This window comes from Sinohyriopsis cumingii, chromosome 10 (genome assembly GCF_028554795.1).
Source record: "Sinohyriopsis cumingii isolate HCF-2022 chromosome 10, ASM2855479v2, whole genome shotgun sequence".
Lineage (NCBI taxonomy): Eukaryota > Metazoa > Mollusca > Bivalvia > Unionida > Unionidae > Sinohyriopsis > Sinohyriopsis cumingii.
Window position 1 is genome coordinate 76867557 of NC_142970.1, and position 23309 is coordinate 76890865.

At 34.7% G+C, this 23309-nt stretch overlaps 1 protein-coding gene across 2 annotated transcripts in view; it reads left to right on the forward strand.

Annotated features, from left to right (window-relative positions):
- Positions 1-23309, forward strand: part of LOC149790418 (kalirin-like) — a 536347-nt gene that overhangs the window by 413856 nt on the left and 99182 nt on the right. The window contains exons 41-42 of one of the 2 annotated variants that reach the window (XM_089972467.1): positions 14290-14496; positions 21475-21558. In XM_089972467.1, coding sequence (XP_089828593.1) covers positions 14290-14496; positions 21475-21558 — 291 coding nt within the window. The remainder of the gene's footprint in view (positions 1-14289; positions 14497-21474; positions 21559-23309) is intronic. The other variant, XM_089972468.1, reaches the window with a different exon arrangement.

Genomic DNA, 23309 nt, shown 5'->3' on the forward strand with positions numbered 1-23309 from the left:
ATACAACATCAAGGAGGGTTTTTTGTGGTACTTTTAACACATCATTGGCTGTATCATAGAAAGAAATAGGAGCTAAGTGCCTTTCCCAAGAACACACCAAGGCAGCCAACCTGGGCAAGTTATATCACAAGTCCAAATGAGTAAAGTTCCAATTGAATTCCAGTAGTGTTCCAAATAAATTCCATTATCACATAGTAGGTATAGTTTACGTCTAGTATGTGCAGTTTCAAATTTTTGATATTACCACACATTAAAATATCACTTTATGTGGTTCTGATTGGTCCAAATAAGGCCATGAAATTCTTGTGCTGAAAAATGGCTTTAAACCTTACAATAATAAATTAAAAAAACAATAAATGTTTTATTAGGTCAAATTCAACAACTGCCCTCTTTTTTGTATTTCTATCACAAATATAACTCGGACAAAATGGATAAAATACTGTATTGGGCACTAAAATTGTTTAATGATTTTACTTATGCATATGATTCTTTAAGAAAAACAAACCTTCCTACTATTCACATTAGTAAATTAAGATATATGGCACTGGAAGTGTGCAAGATTATAACTCTGAAAAAGAAGAAAGAAATTTTTTTAAATTAATTTTAAGTAATCCAGTCAGTCTCACTAACTGAAAATACAATCTAAGAAACCAAAATCTAGCAATAGTACCAAGAGTAATGACTACTAGGTATGATAAACTCTCAATAGTACCAAGAGTAATGACCACTAGGTATGATAAACTCTCAATAGTACCAAGAGTAATGACCACTAGGTATGATAAACTCTCAATAGTACCAAGAGTAATGACCACTAGGTATGATAAACTCTCAATAGTACCAAGAGTAATGACCACTAGGTATGATAAACTCTCAATAGTACCAAGAGTAATGACCACTAGGTATGATAAACTCTCAATAGTACCAAGAGTAATGACCACTAGGTATGATAAACTCTCAATAGTACCAAGAGTAATGACCACTAGGTATGATAAACTCTCAATAGTACCAAGAGTAATGACCACTAGGTATGATAAACTCTAAAAAGTACCAAGAGTAATGACCACTAGGTATGATAAACTCTCAATAGTACCAAGAGTAATGACCACTAGGTATGATAAACTCTCAATAGTACCAAGAGTAATAACCACTAGGTATGATAAACTCTCTGTCAAATTCGACACTCCCAGAATATGGAACAGCCTGCCCAATGAGCTAAGAAGAATTGATGATTTTAAAGAATTTGACAGACTGATTTAGACATGGTCAGTGGCACTTCAACTGTAAGGTTGCCTTTTTTACTGGGATAGTCTGACTTAAATCCTGCTTCCTTATTACCTGTTTTAAGTAAGCAGTTCTTCTGTTTAGACTTATTTCTCCTGAGGTCACTTTTACCAAGTGAAGGCTTTTAGCTGTGTGCAATATTGTCATTTAATCAGTGCATGCTTTTCAATTAAATAGTCTTATTGATATTTAAATTGTTAAGATTATTCCTGTTTGTCATGTGTTTGTTACATATGTTCATACATATAAAAGTTGTGATTCTGCACATTGCCCACTACTGTGTTGAAGACCTATAAAATGTAGGTCACGGGTATGAACCACAGGCGAATCGTACCGAAGATTTATAAAAATGGTACAACAGATGCCTCTCCAGGCACTTACTGAGTTGTAGTTTAATTTGATGTTGTACTGTATTTAATCTACTGTTGCATTGTTTTTTAATCTGATGTTACGGTTGGCACTGTAATGTTTACATGTGTACTGTTACGCTGTAAATATGTACTACCTGTGTACCTGCCTGTCGAATTATGAAATATTATAATTAATAATATTTTTTGACAGTAAAGTGGCACCTACAGAGCTAGTCTTTTATGTGTTTGACTTGGACTACTGATGTGAAATAAAATTTCTTGTATCTTGTACTTATACTGGGAGTTCACATGCAAGGTGCCCCCTTCTGCAGAATTCCTGTGAATAGTGTTCTACAAACTGGAGATGAAGAAGCCAACCAAGTCTGTCAGTACTGTATATTCAGTCTTTATTTAATGAATATCCAGACAAGGTTATGTACAAATATAGCAACAATCCCAAGAACTGTCACAAACTTGTTTACTTTGTTAGGCTGGTAAATACCTCAACTGTTGGGGAGATTCATGTCTCTGAAGAAGAGAGTTATATCAAATGTTGACCAGTCTAGTTCACCTGTCCAAATGCAGTAATAGACTGGTGTACAAGTGATATAACTAAGATTGGCTAAACAGTTATATTGTAGAATAATGTACATAAAAACAATATAATGAGAAAATGCATAAATGTCAGCTAGAAGCACATACAACTTTTTGTTGGTTTGGGTTCATTTTGATATTAAAGATAATCATAAAGGGTAAAAGTATTAGTGTCCAATTTCTTGCATATTCAATGGGCCATACTGTTTCCAATCCCACCTCCACAGTACTTGCATATTCAAGGGACCATACTGTTTCCAATCCCACCTCCACAGTACTTGCATATTCAAGGGACCATACTGTTTCCAATCCCACCTCCACAGTATTTGCATCCCTATCATTTTAGTATTTAACTGGCATAGAGACTTGACATTAACATGTATTCCATCAGATATTCCACCAGTTGTATTGCCACATGATCAGAGTTAATATTATAAATTATTGTCAGGACTTTGCTTGCAGTTAATATGTGAAAAATGAATAGTGTGACTGGTGACAGTTAACTAATGTACTGTGTATGAAATCTAATATAATGGGTATGAAATATAATAAAGTTATGAAATGTAATATAATTAATGTGAAATCTAATGTAATGAGTATGAAATATAATAAAGTTATGAAATGTAATATAATTAATGTGAAATCTAATGTAATGAGTATGAAATATAATAAAGTTATGAAATGTAATATAATTAATGTGAACTCTAATATAATGGGTATGAAATATAATAAAGTTATGAAATGTAATATAATTAATGTGAAATCTAATGTAATGAGTATGAAATATAATAAAGTTATGAAATGTAATATAATTAATGTGAAATCTAATGTAATGAGTATGAAATATAATAAAGTTATGAAATGTAATATAATTAATGTGAAATCTAATGTAATGAGTATGAAATATAATAAAGTTATGAAATGTAATATAATTAATGTGAAATCTAATGTAATGAGTATGAAATATAATAAAGTTATGAAATGTAATATAATTAATTTGAAATCTAATGTAATGAGTATGAAATCGACATGCATATGTTGTCATGTGGAAAAAGAGCATGACAGGATTAGGGCAAAAATCAGTGGATCTCCCAAACACTAGACAGTCATTCTTGTCTCATGAGGCAAAAAAAAAAATGTTTGTATTTTTGGTCGGCCAACTGTCCCAGGTTTTTGCTGCCTACCCTAGCAATTTTTTTCACCCCAGGTAAAAATAAATTTCTGAAATTTATTTGTGCATCTAACTGAGGCAGTTTAGCCCAGTACGTGAAGCACTTAGCATAGTATATATATACACTAATCATTAAAATATATAATGTTTTAAAAAAACTATCTACACAGTACAGACCACTCCGGTGGCCTAGTGGTTAGAGCATCTGCCTCAGATGGGGGAGGTCATGGGTTCAATCCCCAGTCAAACCATACCAAAGACTTACAAAAATGGTACTAACAGCTGCCTCGTTTGGTGCTCAGCATTAAGAGGTTAGTGTTAGGACTGGTCGACCTGGAGTCAGGATAATGTGACTGGATGGGACATCATGCTACATGTCTGCAACATGATGCCCCAGTACTAGATATAACTATAAACTGCCACACTTCAGATAGCGATATGACTGAAAAATTGTTAAAGCTACATTAAAAATCCAAGTCACACACAACACACACTCTACCCAGTGCAAATTAGAAAACACATTTTTTGGGCCTGAGTTATCGGAGCCAATGCAAACAGTAGTCAAGTGATGCTTCTTAATCAGATCGAATGTACATCCATGCTCCAAACACTGCTGTCATTGAAATAAGTTATCACCCAATTTGTATCGTCATTATTGTCATTGTCAGAACCTTAAAATTTTCCATCTACCCTATTTCAGAATGTGGTAATAGCATACAAATGTTAGCACACCATGTTTTGTGAACTGTCATAAAAAAATTAAATTTAAAATATTTGAATGTAAACTAAAGATTGTTTTCCCCATTCTGAAAAACAGCCAGAGGTTATCTGGTCTCTTCTGTTGACTGAGAGGGGCAAAGAATTAACCAAATCTGAAGTTTCTAATTTCACTGGGGATCATTGGATTCTTGCCATTCTCCCATCTTATCTGGGGATCAATGGATTCTTGCCATTCTCCCATCTTATTTTGTGATCAGTGGATTTTTGCCATTCTCCCATCTTATGTGGGGATCATTGTGGATCAGTGGATTCTTGCCATTCTCCCATCTTATCTGGGGATCAATGGATTCTTGCCATTCTCCCATCTTATCTGGGGATCATTGGATTCTTGCCATTCTCCCATCTTATATGGGGATCATTGTATTCTTGCCATTCTCCCATCTTATCTGGGGATCACTGTATTCTTGCCATTCTCCCATCTTATATGGGGATCATTGTGGATCAATGGATTCTTGCCATTCTCCCATCTTATCTGGGGATCATTGGATTCTTGCCATTCTCCCATCTTATATGGGGATCATTGTGGATCAATGGATTCTTGCCATTCTCCCATCTTATCTGAATAGTTTTAAACTAGTTTGTACAGGGAGCCAAATGATTTTACTGTCAAATAAGAATTAAGTACTTTTTCAGGACCAAGACTCATCATCGTTTTTTATTCAAGGGCATGTCACTCTTGCAGAAAAAGAACTTGGTTGAAGAAAACATGGCAAAATTTTCATATAAGTGCTTCATTTTTGCAAGGAAAGATACAGCATGGCCTTAGTTAACATTTCCCACTTCGAACTGGTATTGAATTTGCAGATTTCGTCAGTGCAAAATAGAAATATTAATTTTCCTGACAAGATGTTTTGGGGAAAATTATGATTTTCATATGCAAACAAATTATCCAGACAGGGAGAAAGTAATTATTGTTCAAGTCCCAAATGTTCAATGAATGAACATAAGTGCTTCACACCAATTTTGATGATGTCAGAAAGTGCTCTTAATGACAAATGTAGAAGCCACACTTGAATGTAGTGTTTCATTAACACTAACAGATAACTGCCCATGTGTGATGAATTATTTTTGCGTATACATGTATATTCGGATGTCTCCTGAATCAGCGACATTCACTAAGCAGGCAACTGCTTTTATGGTCCCCAGTTTTTCAAATCTAATCACGGTGCTGTCAGTTCATTTGTCTGTCCATTTATTAGATTTACCATTGATACCGTTTAGTCTAGTCAAACTGCAACAACATTGACCCTTATCTGCCTTCACATAATGTGCTGGCAGATCAGTGTCTATGCTGCTTGTTCTTCTAACTATGCCTAAGAAACTGCATAACCCCAGGTCTGCTGATGCATTATGCAGTGGCAGATCTGTCTCTGCAATTTGCAGTGTGATATTTTTTAAGAGTATTTACAGTACAGCATTTTAACATCGACCTTGTTGGACTTTTAAGAGTATACATGCTATAACATTTTAAGGTCATCTTATACAGAGTAATAAAGGCTGGATTTGCTTATTCTTCTTTGATTCTGTTTCTTAGCAACACTTTTGTTTCCATGGGAACCTATTGCTAACTTTCCCATTAATGTCAGGCCCATTTAAATCGAAATCTGGTATAGGTGTTTCATTATATGTTAGAACCAAAAACTGGATATTATATCCCTTAAAACTATTAGTGTTTTGTTTGCATTTGAAAAAGTCTGATAATAATCTATTAATCTATACTGTACAAAGTTTGGAAACTAATGTATTTTTTGGTCCTTTCACAGCAGTGGGAAGGGCATGAAGTTTTACCCATGTGTTTATGTCCAAATATGTCAATGACACCTCAGTGAAGTTCATTTCATTTTTGGCACTAGGCGGGGGCATCCATATTTCATAAACACATTTGTGAATTGAGTTTTCTGGGTTCTGTATTAATTAGCAGAATCACAGCTGTTTGATTTGCAGACCTACACAGCTGATAAACTCCATAAAGTCCAGTCCAGGTGCACAGACCCAAATCTGCCATTGCATACTTTGCAGGCAAATCTGAGTCTGTGCAGTTTGTTAGGAGTAATCAGTAGAACAGAACAAGAAAAATCTAAATCTGCCAGTGCATTATGTGATGGCATACTTCTAACTTCAACTAGTTATGGCAAAAGAATATTTTTGCATTTAAAAATATATATATCAAAATTCTTTTCTTTAAAAAAAAAAGTAAGTTATTTTTATAAAAAGCAAATTAATAATACATTGCTCCATGGAGAAAATTATTTTTAAAAGATTGTGTATACACGTGATGTTGTCTGAAATATTTGCATAGGATGCCAAAACAGCGGGAATAAACTAAGTGTAGCAAATCACAGAAGTTTATGTCCATTTTTGGTCATTTCACCATGCATGTTGACCATACGAGTTAAAATGAAGACAGCAGAATGTCCATTTTTTGCATGTTTTGATGGCACTTTTGATGCATTATTGGCTATAACATGCTGAGGAAATGGAAGCTAAGAGCTTTTCTCAAGGTCATGCCAAGGCAACTGACCTGGTCTGGCTTGGGTATTGAGCCCATAACCCTTGGATTACAAGTCAAACACTGTCTCATAAACTTTATAGGCTTTAATAGGAGTACCTGAATCACATTATTGTATTTACAAGTAGGTAAAATGATTTAATCACTCGACACTTGAATAACCAATATGATTGTGTGTGTGTGTGTGAAAACTTGGCCAAAGTCGACCAGTTGACCATTGACGGAATAATGATGAGAGAGGGGTCATAAACCTTAAGTATATCAACATGGGTATTTGACTGATATAAAGGACAGACATGCAGGCAGCCAATAAGATAAAATTTCAGAAGAGTGCCTTACATTGGAATGTCTATACTACTGGTTATGCATGTTGAACTGGCTGTACACAGTAATTATCTTGGCCCTCCAACCACCCTTCCCTTGACACTTTATTTCCACTTTAGTTGTTGTCTCTGATCATGACAGTACAGTGTGACCTGAAAGGAAAGAGGTTTTTAGATGGATTGGATTACAGCTATATATATATTATTAGATTTGCGATCCAGTATTTAACTTTCTTTGCAAGGGTCAAGGAGGTAATAAGCACGTGGTGGTGGTGGACGGCCAAGAAATGTATTCTTTGTTTTGAAGATTACAAAAGGGGCGTTACCATAGTGGTGATTGATGCATCCATTGTAATTTGGGACTGTGTTGGCTCTATTTTGTGTATATTCATTGACCATATCTATGGAGCTCTTTCCGGTACATGTATTTTCAAGTACAGTGTACATTGTATCTTTCTCATATACTTGGCTGCTGCAGTGAGAAGTTGAATCCTGGTATTGAAGTCTGCCCATACCTACTTACAACAATTTACTTTGCTTTGACGGACATGCTCTGTTTTGGTGAAAGTGGAAAAATGTTGACAATTTAATCATAATGTCTAAACTAGTGTTGAGTTTATGTATGCCATTCGCATTTCTAGATGATGTGCCAACCTTGTTTCAACAGACCTTTTTGGAAACGATCAAGACTGTACACCATATGCAATTTTTCATAGATATTAGTTTGTGTTAAGCTAAATTCATGCACATTTTAATACACAACTTATTCAAAACCTGTCCCCACCAGCTGAGGACTTTTACATGGGTTTTCAAGGGGAAAAAAAATTATAAATAAAAATTCTATATAGTCTGTCATGGCACAGTTTATTCCTAGAATCAAAAAGTCTACATCGCTTCTGGTGACAGCTGAGAAATAATATTGGTTACAGTGATACATATAGATTGATATGTAACCCTGTCAGTAGTGAAAGGTGGATAAATTCCAACATTATTGATTTTTTACTGAATGTAGACTTGGACTTCTTACTGGATTCAGAGGGATATTAAAAGTAGATCAGTGATATTTCAGTTCTACTTTCCCTCCTGGTCACCATTTACATGTGGAATGTTTCCTTGTTGAGATGTATGCACTTACAATGATACGATAAAGATCTCAGTTTTCACATCGAAGAAAGGAAGCTGGGGGTTGTTTCTAATACATAATTTGTAGGGCAGGATTTGTATAGAATGTAATGATGCTTGAGAAAAATTATGCATCGCAAACTATGGAAATGAATGGATTAAATTTTATATTCTGGAAGAATGGATCAGGATGTGTAATTCCCACACTTCACATTTTGTAACTTTAATCAAGAGAAGGTGAGTTGATGACACAGCAAAAATAAGTACTGTACATACTAACAAGGATGTGAGGGCAGAATGAAATCTGTTATTTTTTATAGAATGGAATCGGACATTACTTGTAATGGGCTTAGATATTTATTTGAATGTTTCCTAAAAGGATCTTAGGAAATTAACATTTCACTGGACTACATTTCAGTACACTACATTACCACCGATAACACCACAAGGATTCATTGATGCAAAACTACACTTGAGAGGGATATTGTTCATTGCCTAATTTGTAAATATATTAAAGGATATGTGGATATTTATTTGACATATTTTTAAAAAATGTATTGCACAAAAGACTGAATAACAAATGCACATCAAGTGAGTTATTTCAGCAAGGTGTACCCATCTTATTTAGAAAACTTCAAATTGAAACTTCTCTGCGTAAAATTTCATTACAGATGATTTTGTACAGAAAAAAAGTCTTGTTATGTTTATTCCGCGCAAGTTGTATGTATGCATGACTGAAAATCTTAATTGACATAGCATTTTGGATTTAAAAAAAATATTTTAGATTTTTGGAGTATTTAAAAATTGTTTTGTATATTTATTTACCAGTCATGTAAATCATTCCATTGAACTGGTTAAATGCAGGTCTGAATTCAGGATTTAGATGTGCCCTTTTAATTACATGCTGAATGTGTTTTTCACTGCTGAGTGCAGTCGGAGTATGAAACATGAAATTGTACTCTTTGACATATCTGTAGTAACTGAAACCTTCCTAATATAGACTCCTTTTTTTTGTGGTGAGTGACTGAAACCCTAGCTGAACTTTATGTTGACAGATTGAAATGTGAGCAGAAAAACATGGCTAGCTAATTTATTATGACCAATGAAAAAGGTACATGATCTCACCCAGTTGTCATATTTACACATTAAAACATGCATCAATCAAATGTGATCTAACATTACACCTGTCAATCAAACTGTTATGTGAGTAATAGTTGTGATGACCATACAGATTCCCATGTGTACTGGTAACTGTGCTATTTACTGTGATTTGACCATGGCATGGAAAATTCAGGATTGACCACATCATCATGATTCAAAAGTATCAGGATCACAGAGAACAGAAATACTGATGGGTGGATCTATACAATGGAGGAATCCATAACACGTTTTCCACTGAACATACTGTCCTATATTTGTCCATGTGGAACGAGGTCAAAATACACTTTGAACCATGGGGTACCAAATCTCTCTCTCTCTCTCTCTCTCTCTCACACACACACACAAACACACACTCAGTCATAACAAACTGTCTTGATATATTTTTCTTCATTCAGCTGATACACATTCTGACCACATGGTTTCTCTTTTATATATAACATTTTTGAAAGTGTAAATTAAAAAAGTTCAGTCAGGTTCCCTTTTTTTTAATCAGAGGTACTCAGCATCATATTTTGATATCTTGCATTAAATACTTTAAATACAAAGAGAATTGAAAGTGGCAGATATGTCTGTGTTTGTGTGTGTGTGTCAAATATGTGTAATTTGTAATAATTTAATGACTATGACTGGTAATGCTGAGTTTTTGAGTCAAGGAGTAGTAGCCTTTTGAATGGCCAGAATGTTTTCAAGTACATGTCAAGTAAAGTTCTGTAGCAGAGGGTACAGAACATAATTTGTTTGGTTTGGCATTTTACAGTATGGCAAAATAAATAGGTTATTTAGTGCTGAGACAGACTGGATTAAAGTGCAATCAGGGCAAATTGGGCATTAAACGCAACCAGGGCAGATTGGGCATTAAAGCGCAATCAGGGCAAATTGGGCGACTTCACATACCATATATACACTGTACTTCATTGCAAATCAAGTGGCATTACAAATATACAGACATAAATTTGCCAAAATATAAATCCACCAGAAGGTCTGGATCTTTGTTTGTAATCAGTAGAATAAACAACATAGACCCTGATCTGTATAGAATTATGCAACAATGGATTAGAATTTATGTTGTTTGCAGTTTGAATCAACTTATTAGTGAGTATACATGATAATTGAAGATTCATTAGTTCTCATCTTCTGAAGCTGCCCCATCTTCATTGGAAAGGTGGCCTCTCTTGTAGAGGTAAAAAAAAAAGGTAAAAGGCTACTTATAATACCAGTATGTTGATGGCAGAAATGGTTGCCCGTATATAAGAAGGGGCAGCCTGTCTGGCGGGGGAGGGGGGGAACCAAACACAGACATGTGCATATGCTCAAAGAGAGCCTGTCAGTAGCTTCCCATGGGTCATGGTTTTTCCCATGTTCTTCCTCGGCTGAATATACAGGCTACCATGTATAACATATCATGTGCTGGAAAATGGTGTTAAACAGACAAAACTAAACCAAACATTTTTACCTGGCCTCAAATTCACTTGTAAAGGGACTTAATTCACTGATAAATGGACTTAATCTTATTTTAGTCAGATGATGGTTACAATTGTGGTAGTTGACTTAATTTTCTGTCTATATGCCCACATTTCTCTGAATCCATACTTTATATGAGTTTGACTGCACATGTTCTGTTTTAGACTGGTGGCATTTAGTCTGTAAAACAGACTGGTCAAATGTAAACATGACAGTTTAATGTAGGAACCAGTGACCTCACAATTGGAAAGGATTTTGCTGTGAATTAAAATTCATCTTCCAAATGTTTCTAGCATAAAACGTGGTATAAAATAGATATAATTAGCAAGTGTGGATGTCATTTTCTTGCTGCTACATTGTGATTCCAAATGGCACCAGAGGGTAAGAGGTTGACACATTTAACTTTTAACTCGCCTGTTCAGATGTTTAGTCCGACCATTTTTGTTACAGCATTGTGTGTTTGTCTCTGTGTCTGTGTGTGTGTGTGTGTTTGTGTGTGATGCAAGAAATTTCAGACAAAAAAATTTCTAATGTTATTACATTTCATGATGTTGTTGAAATTAAATATTTTCATATGCTTATGATAATTGCATGAAATACACTGGTGTCAGTAGAAAAAATATTTCCTTCATAATACACAACATCTCAGTTCCTTTTGGTCTGAAGGGATGTTTTTTGAGTCAGAGCACAAAAGATCAAAAATCTTGGACCAGCCCATACTGTGGGCAGTGAAGCATCAAATTATAGGTCTCGAATGTCATTTTGTGAGTCAATCTTTGACTTGTCAAATAAACACTGTGATGAAGTAAAAGTCAGAGGGGATACGATTTACTTACATTGTTTCTTTGTTGGACAATAACTTACAGGTGTCACAACTAAAAACTGCTTGGGCTCTATACTGGCCACTGTTAGCTGATTATGCAGGGGTAGATATGGGCAACTTGATTCTTTAGTTAACAATAGCTGGGGTTGGTGCAATGATTATATGGTGAATTGGGCCAGCTGACATTAGTGAGGTAAATTTATAAGATTGTCCTATTTGTTTGCTGCTCAACATCAGACCTGCAATTGGAAAAATGGAATAAATGACAAATTAAACCATTGTTCCAGGGTCTATACCATGGAATTAAAGACTAATGGAACCATTGCCCAGGGTTGTACCATGGAATACAAGACTAATGGAACCATTGCCCCAAGGTCTGTACCGTGGGATAAAGAACTATAATTAAACCATTGCCCAGGGTCTATACCATGGAATAAAAGGCTCATGGAACCATTGCCCCAGGGTCTATACCATGGAATAAAAAAAACTAATGGAACCATTGCCAAATGGTCTATACAGTGAAATAAAAGACTAATGGAACCAATGACACAGGGTATATACAGACTAATGGAACCATTGACACAGGGCATGTACAGTGAAATAAAAGACTAAGGGTACCATTGACACAGGGTATATACAGTGAAATAAAAGACTAAGGGAACCATTGACACAGGGTATATACAGTGAAATAAAAGACTAATGGAACCATTGACACAGGGTATATACAGTGAAATAAAAGACTAATGGAACCATTGCATCAGGGTCTGTACCATGGAATAACATACTAATTTAACCATCTTAGAACAAAATAATAATAATAACAATAGAACAGTGGAAAGATGTAACTAATAACTGACCCCTGTATTATCATCCACCTGCATCTGTTTGAGGACCTTAACAAATAAACATTACCATCAGACATGGCCAGAAATGACCATCATTTAAATGTAATGCGCATTTTGATGCAAGTCAGCTTGTTGTTAGAAAATTTAATTTAAAACATTGGAGTGGTGTGAAATTCTGTTGTTTGGTGAAAATCTTTAAAGAAAGAAAAATCACTTGTGTAAATGGAAGGTCAATCAAAAAACTGAAGCAAAAACTGATTGGAACTGAAAATAACACAGTTTCAGTATTTAAGTTTATCCGTGTTTTCTAATAATTCACTTTACAGCCTTTTTTTATACCTTGTTTAAATGATTTTACGATTTCAAAAATATATGACTGTCACATTCATTTTCAAGAAGTAGTATGGGACTAGATTCACCAGAAATTTGGTATTGAATAATAAGCTTTCGACATACTGTCATCCTATATTAATTAGAAAATGGGAATATTGATCTCTTCAGAGTTTGCATTTGGACTTGTAATTGAGTACATATGGTATTTTCAGGAAGTAAAATCTGTCAGAGTAACTAGCTCAAGAGCATGCTTCCTTCACACCATTACAGTAAAAACAACCCATTTGCAATTCACCAGAAAAGAAAAAAAATTGTGGTGGACAAGACTAACAGATACTTAATGCCATATTGAACTGTATCTAACATGGACATAACTGTGAAAAGCTTAGACAGATCTGTTGTCCCACAATGCATCAGCAAACTATAATGGACCAGCAGATGGTTTTGGCTTGAAATCGTTTAAGATTCAAATGTCATATTTGACAGGTTTTGCTTGTAGTGAAGTTTGAAACTGATTACACCATGCCAAAGCAAAACCTTAAATGAAAAGTGTGTAAGTGATTTTCAAGCTGCACGACTTTATGAATGTTTTAAAACTATCAAATTCAATTCTTACCATAGTAAATAGTTTTTGAAATAATAACAGAACTTATGAAATAACAGAACTATATTTTAACCATTTTCTGTTAAAGGTCGTTACTATTTGTCTGCTCAAAATAATTGAATACTAATATTTGGAGTTATCCTTGGTGTAGTAATGTCTTTTTAGAAAAAGGAAAGACTGGGCACAGAATCAGCCTTCAGGTAACCTTTTGGCTCTAGGCACTGAATCGGCCTTCAGGCAGCCCTTAGGCATGGGCACAGATTCAGCCTTTGGGTAGCTTTTAGGCTCTGGGCACAGAATCAGCCTTCAGGTAACCCTTTGGCTCTGGGCATAGAATCGGCCTTCGAGTAGCCATTTAAGGCTCTGTGCACAGAATCAGCCTTCAAGTAGCTTTTTGTTTAGGCTCTGGGCACAGAATCAGCTTTCAGGTAACCCTTTGGCTTTTGGCACAGAATCAGCCTTCAGGTAACCATTTGGCTTTCGGCACAGAATCAGCCTTCTGGTAGCCCTTAGGCTCTGGGCACAGAATATTAGTTCTACCCTGTTATAATACTAATACTAGGACACTACGTTGGCACCTCTTTGGTCGGAGATTCAATTCTTGCTGCACATGCATGGATGAAGTGGTTGTCCATTTAAGGAGCCTGGGTTATTGAGATTCCTCCACCTTGAAGAGGACTTGATAGTTCTTTGGATTATATTAAAAAAGGGCACTTCTTTATCAAGTGGTAGATGTATTTAGGACCCATGCGAATAACAATGAAACCTACATTTATGAACACTTGAACATTAAGGACACCTGTTAATAAAGTAGTGCATAAGCTACATTAATACACAAAAAAATAAGATTTAGTTCTTTGAATTTGGTCTTTGATCTTATTAAATATTTGTTTGTTTTTGTTAAGTCAGATTTACCTCTTTTCTTTTTGTAGGATGGCAGTGAGGTACAAGATCAGAAAGTGGTGGCACCTGAGGTTATCATGGCAACACCAAAACCCAACCTAGAAGTAACTAATGAAGAACCAACAGACGAAGCGCCAGACATCGAAATCCCACCCCCTATGCCAGTTCAGGACCCCAGTCACATGCTTGTGTTAGGATCACAGGTGTCAAATCAAGAGGATTTAACTGCCAAATTTGTAAGTGTACCATGTACTTGATACTTTTCTTTTGAAATAATTGTTTCTAAATGTTTGCAGTGGATCTGGTTATTGCATCATGAGTGAATAGGTGCACCGGATGTTATCAGTATTTATATTTTAAAACTGCATTAGCTGTGCCAAGCTGACATCCAGTATGTGTACAACGGCAGGTAATTTAAAAATCTTGGTATTGATGAAGAATATCAGAATAGGTTTCAAAACTCAACAGTTAAAAGCTAACAAAGGTCTTATCTTGAATTTCTGAATATTCTTTTCACCCAGTAAAGCATCAGTCTCTTTGAGGACTGTGTATTTTATTCTATGCCAGCCATAAGGTGGAACCTGCGCTGTTGTCTAGCCCCCCCCTCCATCTATTCCCCATTTGGTTTCTGCACAATGGCTAGCGTTCTCCACCATGTACCATTTCCAAAATTTTATAAATAACGTCCATTAGGAGCAAGGAAATTTTTTAAAATTTGGACTTGAAAGGCCATGATCAGTGTAAGAAGGACTAAACAAAAGAAAATCACCCCACACAGTAACTTGTATAATACCAGACATCTTGACCAAACTTTGGCTTGCAATTTAGAAGAACCTGTATTTGTAGGCTATAGCATATAATTTAGTTTGCAAGGCATTGTTGCTTAGGAATAGTGGCATGGTACACCAGTTAAACAGGTACTTTCATTTGGGACCCAAGTATCTGATTTTACATAAAGGTATGATGATATTACCGTATGATGGGTGAGTGATGTACCATTTATGGCACTCTTCTTGGCATGATGATTTAGGTCATAGTTGCACATCCAGAATAGGCACTGACCCATTTCCTGCATTTACTCAAAAACTGCAGTGCAAGGGAGGGCTAAAAAAAACTCCATGGTAAACTTGCCAGATTACTTTAGAATTTTCATTAATTTTCAGAATCATAAAATTAACCTTTATATTATAAAGAAAACACTGGGCACATGACAGAAAGTTTTACCTGCCCAGCAAATGTTCCAACTAAGGTCTGCTGGATAATGGGTTTTGCCACCACCACACAGCGAAGATTTATGGTTTTGTGGGGAATGGGTTACGCAGGGAAAGGCAGTGTATAGTATGACTGTGCTGGAGTGAAATATCCCTCTGTTATGACGTTCGCATTTGATGGAAGGGACTTGAAAACCCCATCAATAGCACTTGAAACAAAAATGACAAATTGAAGAAAAAATATTTGAAATGCAGTTTGTAAAAGGGCATATTATTCAAATTTTCTCGGACACAATGAGATAAACTTCCTTATAGAAACTATGTTACTGCAATTAAAAGTACTGATGAGATCATGTTTTGTTTATTTGGTCAGATGTCCTTGTGGTCAAAGATATGAACCAATCAGTCAGTGTCTGGTATATATTGAGCAGGGTTAATCAGGTATTGCCCCCAGGTAGTCACATTGCAGTGACTATACCTGTACAGGTACAAGTAGGAATTTTACAGGTGACATCTACAATTGAAAAGGTAAATGGGAATCTAGAAATTATCACTGGAACATGTTATATCTCACACATTTTTGGCTGATAATTTTGTAATTCTTCCCATCGAAAGCTACCTTATTTACTCATTTATAAGCCATGCCCAGATGCAGAGTCCACAGTTACAGACCTGCCATCACATGATATGCAGCAGGTCTGGGTCTATACAGTTTGTTAACAGTAATCTGGAGAAAAAAATAATAAAGACCGTAATCACCTAGAACATTATACAAGAGCATTTCAGGGTCTGTGTTATATGGAGTCAGACTAGTCTTCTAATGAAGTACATACAGTACCTTTCATTTTCACCTTTACATTCAAAATGTTTCATTTTTATCCCCCCCCCCCCCCCCCAATCTATGCATAATTTATGCCAGCAATGAACAAGCAAAGATCACTCATAGGAGGATGGTATCCATTATATAGAAGAAAAGAGATGAGGTGGTATTGTGGCATTGCCGCTCACATATAGGACACAAGTACCAGACTTATGCATGCCTTCTAAAAGCCGAACCTTGACCAGGCAGTATCCACCGACAATGAAACAGAACATGTTCTTATAGAGTGCATAATTTCAAAAATGTGAGACCAGTGTTTTGTTTTTCTTAATGAACCTTATAAAGAAGCTTTTTTTAATAAGCTTATCTTGAAATGTTCGGTTATTTAACTTAAATGCTAGCCCTTCTTTAATGTGCAGAGATTTCAGATTAATCTACTCAAGGACAACACACTTCTTAAGTATTGTTCTTCCTCACATGCCCTTAGGACATTTCCAGGTCATTGACTCCAATAAGGATTTTACAGTAAGTAAATCATCACTGAAGTAAATCCAAAAGATCCTTCTTTCAGGCAGGAAAAAATATTGACCATATGTGCCAGATCACTGGCACTTAATGCATGACCACGTGCTATTTCTGGAGCATCTTAAAATGTCAATGTTTTATCGGCTAAGATGCATGTCCAAGTTTTAAGTGGGTTTCAGTTTTATTGGGGGTGAGGGTGGAGGAATTTATATGGTGAAAAAAATTTTTTTTCTTCAGTTTTGAGAGGTAAAAAGTTTCAGGGAATATAATTATGGTCATAGGTAAGGGAGAATTCAGGACCCAAAAATAATTTCTCTTTACAGGATTTCACTATACAGAAGGTTCAGTTTTAAAGGGTTTCACTATATGTGGGGTGGGCTTGAAATGAACAGTTTCTACTTGCCCAAGGCTAGTGAATTTCCTCTCAGAACTGTAGTTTCCATAATCTCAAAAGAGAGAGAGAGAGAGAGAGAATTATAAATATACACAGACAGAACATGAAGTGCTATCAGCTATACAAGAGTCTATGCCAACTCAGTAGCAGTGATGGAATATGGACTGGTGTGTGCAGGCAGGACGATGGGTGCCATTTACCCAGACCTAGGTTTGAATCTCCGTATAGTATGAATAAAAAATTCTCAAACCTGCATGATAGTATTATTTGTGTGTGTGTGTGTGTGTATGTATGTATATGTATGTGTGTGTGTGTGTGTATATATATATATATATATATATATATATATATATATATATATATATATATATATATATATATATATATATATAATTTGTAATGTTGTATGCTTAGATTGTACTGGGAAATAGTTAACAAAGGTGGTGTAGTAATATCACTGGTTGATTTTGCAGTACATGTAACATGCCATATAAAAATGAAGTATATTTAGTGTGAAGGTAAACATGGCATCTTACTTTAACATGTTAAGACTTAGATTGTTTTATTTTTAAAATGCTTGTTTTTAGAACCAGTGCAAGTATATTAAATCTTGGTTGGCGGAAGAATTTCCGAAAGTAATCTCCAACTTTTACCCTAAAAAATACTAACTTGTGCCATTATCTATAGTGAGTATAAAAATGACAGCAGTGTGGAATTTCTCATTCCATATCTGGCTATAATTAAAATTTAGTCATAAACCATTGATAAATAGTGGTTTTTTTTAGTTAAAGTCTTGGCTGATCCAGCACGGGTATGTGAGAAACCTTGCCACTAGATTCGCATGGGTCAGTGGCTATTCCTGGGTTTTTCCTCCAACAAATATACTGGCTGCCATGTAATAATATTAATAATAATCTTATTTAAAGAGGGTAACACAGCTGAAGAACTAATCTACCTTCTTAAGAATTTAAATGTAAATATATATGTAATGGTTTGATGCTACATCAGCACATTGCTGGCTATATACTGCTGATTAAAAGGTTAGTTTTAGAATTTATAAGATAAACCAAATTTGTAATCCTTCAGAATTAAGGCAAAGATCTTCCACAGGTTCCAAAAGTATAAATTTTAGAAAATACTAAAAATCTTAGGCAATTTAAACCATTTCAAATAAAAGTAAATATTTTCTCTTACAAGATAGTGTTAGGACTGGTCGGCCTGGTGTCAGGATAATGTGACTGGGCGGGACATCATGCTACATGTCTGCAGCATGATGTCCCAGTGCTAGACATCACTGTAAACTGCCACACTGCATATATTGTAGCGATATGACTAAAAAAATGTTAAAGCGACATTAAAAAGTCAAATCACACACACACACACAAACATAGATTAGAGGTAAAAACTACCTAAATATACAAGAGAAATTAAAAGTGAGAGTGTGTAGTCCTTAAATTGTCATGTATTCTTTTAGAAAGCCCAATATTTTTTTTGTGGCAGAACATCATCAGAATTCTGCTTCACATTGTAAAATTTGCATCTCAGTAATAGATGTCAATACACTTGACAAGAAGTGGATACACATGGTATACAATGCATCGGTAGGTTTGCCCTTCAGGAAGCATACAGGTATATAGATGACACAATACCATCTCGTCTCTGAAATATCTTGTGTATAAATGATGCCACTTTCCAGTGGCAGGTTGGATGCTTCGAAGTTTGTGGAGTTTTCATTCCACATATATAGAATATATCATTCAAGATATATTATCATGTATATAGAAGATATTCAACATGTATTGCCAAGTATATAAAATATCATTTAACATGTAATACCAGGTATATAGAGCATTTACAAAATGTATTGTCAGGTATATAGAAAATGTTCAACATATATTGTCAAGTATATAGAACATGCTCAACATATAATGTCATGTATATAGAACATGCTCAACATATATTGTCAAGTATATAGAACATGTTCAACATATAATGTCAAGTATATAGAACATGCTCAACAGATAGTCAAGTATATAGAAAATGCTCAACATATATTGTCAAGTATATAGAACATGTTCAACATATATTGTCAAGTATACAGAACATGTTCAACATATAATGTCAAGTACATAGAACATGCTCAACATATACTGTCAGGTATATAAAACATGCTCAACATATATTGTCAGGTTTATAGAACATGCTCAACATATATTGTCAAGTACATATAACATGCTCAACATATATTGTCAAGTAGATAGAACATGCTCAACATGTAATGTCAAGTATATAGAACATGTTCAACATATAATGTCAAGTATATAGAACATGCTGAACATATATTGTCAAGTATATAGAACATGTTCAACATATAATGTCAAGTACATAAAACATGCTCAGCATATATGGTCAAGTATATAAAACATGTTCAACATATATTGTCAGGTATATAGAACATGCTCAACATATATTGTCAAGTGTATAGAAAATGTTCAACATATATTGTCAAGTACATATAACATGCTCAACATATATTGTCAAGTAGATAGAACATGCTCAACATATAATGTCAAGTATATAGAACATGCTCAACATATATTGTTAAGTATATAGAACATGTTCAACATATAATGTCAAGTACATAAAACATGCTCAGCATATATTGTCAAGTATATAGAAAATGTTCAACATATAATGTCAAGTATATAGAAAATGCTCAACATATATTGTCAAGTATATAGAACATGTTCAACATATATATTGTCAAGTATATAGAACATGTTCAACATATATTGTCAAGTATATAGAAAATGCTCAACATATAATGTCAAATATATAGAACATGCTCAACATATATTGTCAAGTATATAGAACATGCTCAACATATAATGTCAAATATATAGAACATGCTCAACATATAATGTCAAATATATAGAACATGCTCAACATATATTGTCAAGTATATAGAACATGCTCAACATATATTGTCAAGTATATAGAACATGTTCAACATATAATGTCAGGTATATAGAACATGCTCAACAGATATTCAAGTATATAGAAAATGCTCAACATATATTGTCAAGTATATAGAACATGTTCAACCTATATTGTCAAGTATATAGAACATGCTCAACATATAATGTCAAATATATAGAACATGCTCAACATATATTGTCAAGTATATAGAACATGCTCAACATATATTGTCAAGTATATAGAATTTGTTCAGCATTTATTGTCAGTTATATAGAACATGTTCAACATATTTTGCAAAGTATATAGAACATATAAAAACTCCTTTACAGATATAGTGCCAGGTGTATAGAAAATATTCAGCGTTTTGTTGCCAAGTATTTGCAACATATAATTCAGCAGCTATGGCCATGTACCCCCCTCTCTCAATAATTCATGCCCAGATAACTTTGGGAAACCACTTATACTATGGGGCGTGGTGGAAGTCCTTTTTTTTAATAATTAAATGCCCCACCCCCAAATTGACCCCATATGTTTAACATGAAGAAAACCATGATCAGACTATTAAATGAGTGTATAATATCACAGTTTTTGTCATTGAAAATGGTTATTAATGCCCAGGATGACATCCTCTTAAAATGTTCACGGGTCTAACAGTAACTTGCACCCTCTCTGCAGTGTGTGTTTTTGCACCCCATTGTGCATGAGTTATCGAGGGAGAGGTGTCTTTAGAAAATAATATAAACTCCATTCCACATATATTGCAAAGTATGTGAAACATGTTGATTAATGCAACACTTAAAACCTGTTTGGGTTCTTCCATTCAGAAATAGGAGACTGCATGGCAGTTTCATTGCATCAGTAATACAACTTAAGAAATACCTTTCATTAGTTAATGTCATTTACTTAATGAAAACAGATCGGCAGAAAACGGCACACACATCTAATCATCAAACACATTTTTAAATGATATGCTGACATTAGTTCGAGAAAACATGGTCAATTTTGGTAATCACTGGTTCCATCATAGCAAATAAATGACTTCCTATTTTTATATTGATTTTTAGAACTATGTATTATCAGATAAGTGTACAGCTAGAACCATTCTGGCTGCTGATGCAGCAACACCATCTACATACATGTACTAATGTCTTTCAATCGTTGAATGGGCTTCTGTTTGATGAACGAATTTTTCACCACATTTGCATCTTTTATGAAGGATATCTTATGTTAACTCCTAGATAGATGAATTGTAAATCTTTACATCTGCTTTGTGTAATTCTTCCAGGCATCAACCTTGTCTCTTAAGACTCGGGCAGAGAGTTCTCTCGATCTCGCAAATGAGATTGAAAATCTCGTCAAACAGAGAACGGTGAGGACACTAGAAGCATGAGCCCTTTTTGTGACCCCCTCCCCCGCCACTCAGTTTGCATGGGAAATGTCATTCCTCCACCGCACCCACATTTGTTTGTAAATCTGCATGAACATACATCCATCCCAAATCGATTTTAATGCAATTACCACAAAAGCTACTCAGCATAGTCACAAATATTTTATATTTTTCACATCGTCATGATCATATACAGAAGAGCTGCTTCTATTTCCACGTTGTCGTACCAGTTCAATTTTAAGGTTATTTTTAGTATGTATGACTTCAACCTGTTGCATACAGATTAGCATTAGCCTGATTGATTGGACAAAATCTATGTAAGGTAGACAAAATCTATGTAAGGTAAACAAAATCTATGCAAGGTAGACAAAAGTTATGTACGGTAAACAAAATCTATGCAAGGTAGACAAAATCTATGTACGGTAGAAAAAATCTATGTAAGGTAGACAAAATCAAAATTGGTTTGCATGTTTGTAATCATATATAGTTATCTACTCAGATTTAAAGCCATTACAGCAGTTTTGAATTTTTCAGCAAAATCTAGCAAAAGCACTTGCAGTTGGACAAATTCAATTTTGAATGCAAAGTATATGTCAAGGTATATTTGCTTAGTTTAAAAAATAAAATGCATATCCAATTGTCTGAGTGACTATATAAAAATAAAATGCATATCCAATTGTCTGAGTGACTATATAAAAATAAAATATATATCCAATTGTCAGAGTGACTATATAAAAATAAAATATATATCCAATTGTCAAGGTGACTATATTAAAATATAAAAGATGTCCTCTTGTCAGAGTGACAATATAAAAATAATGTCTTCTTCATTATATAATTGTGCTGATCTGATGGCCACCACAGCATGGCCACCACAGAAGCAATCTTGATTTTCATTATTAAAACTGCTGAATAGATAGTCATATCAATGTGGGATTTTTTTTACTAAACACCTTCTTTTGCTGTCTAGGTGATCCTAATATCTTATACAGACATTCTGTATGCTGTGACAGTGGCCATCATGAAAATCGTTGTACATGTATTAGTTTGTCGAGAATAAATGGTTCTATCGGAATGTGGTTTTCACTGAAAGACATCTTGTAATGTCTTGTTGTCATAATTGAAAATGGTGCCAATCCCACTTATCTCAAGCCAAAAAAAGTATGCATGTTTCTGGTCAGCTGATCATCCCCAGTTTCTGTTGCTGACCCTAGTGCTTTTTCCCCACAAGTTTCCCCACAGGGTAAAAAAAAATATTTTTAATTCCCAAAATTGATTTGTGCATCTATTTGAGCTGGTTAATAGCCCAGTACTTGAAGTGCTTATTACATTATATATACTAATCATTATAATATATAACAAGTTTTTCAAAAAAACTACCCTTCTATCCGAATTTTTAAATCAGTGCAAAATTAATAAAAACACTTTTAGGAAGAAGGGGAAGGACCTTATGGCTGACACAATAGTTATCTTGAAAATCTTAACTCTCCTAGATGGCTGGTCATATCAGCATTTATTTTTCACCAAATGACTTACTACGTGTAGCTGGTACTAACTATAAATGGTGCCTATCTGATATCAAGTTTGGTTACCATGGTGTCCATCATGAAAATCCTGTTCAAGTTAACATACTCCTCCAAAAAAGAAAGTCACATCAACATGGGACTTTTACCAAAAGACATCTTTCATTGCAGTCTTTGACAGTGTCCAATACGGCAGCCAATTTGAAAATC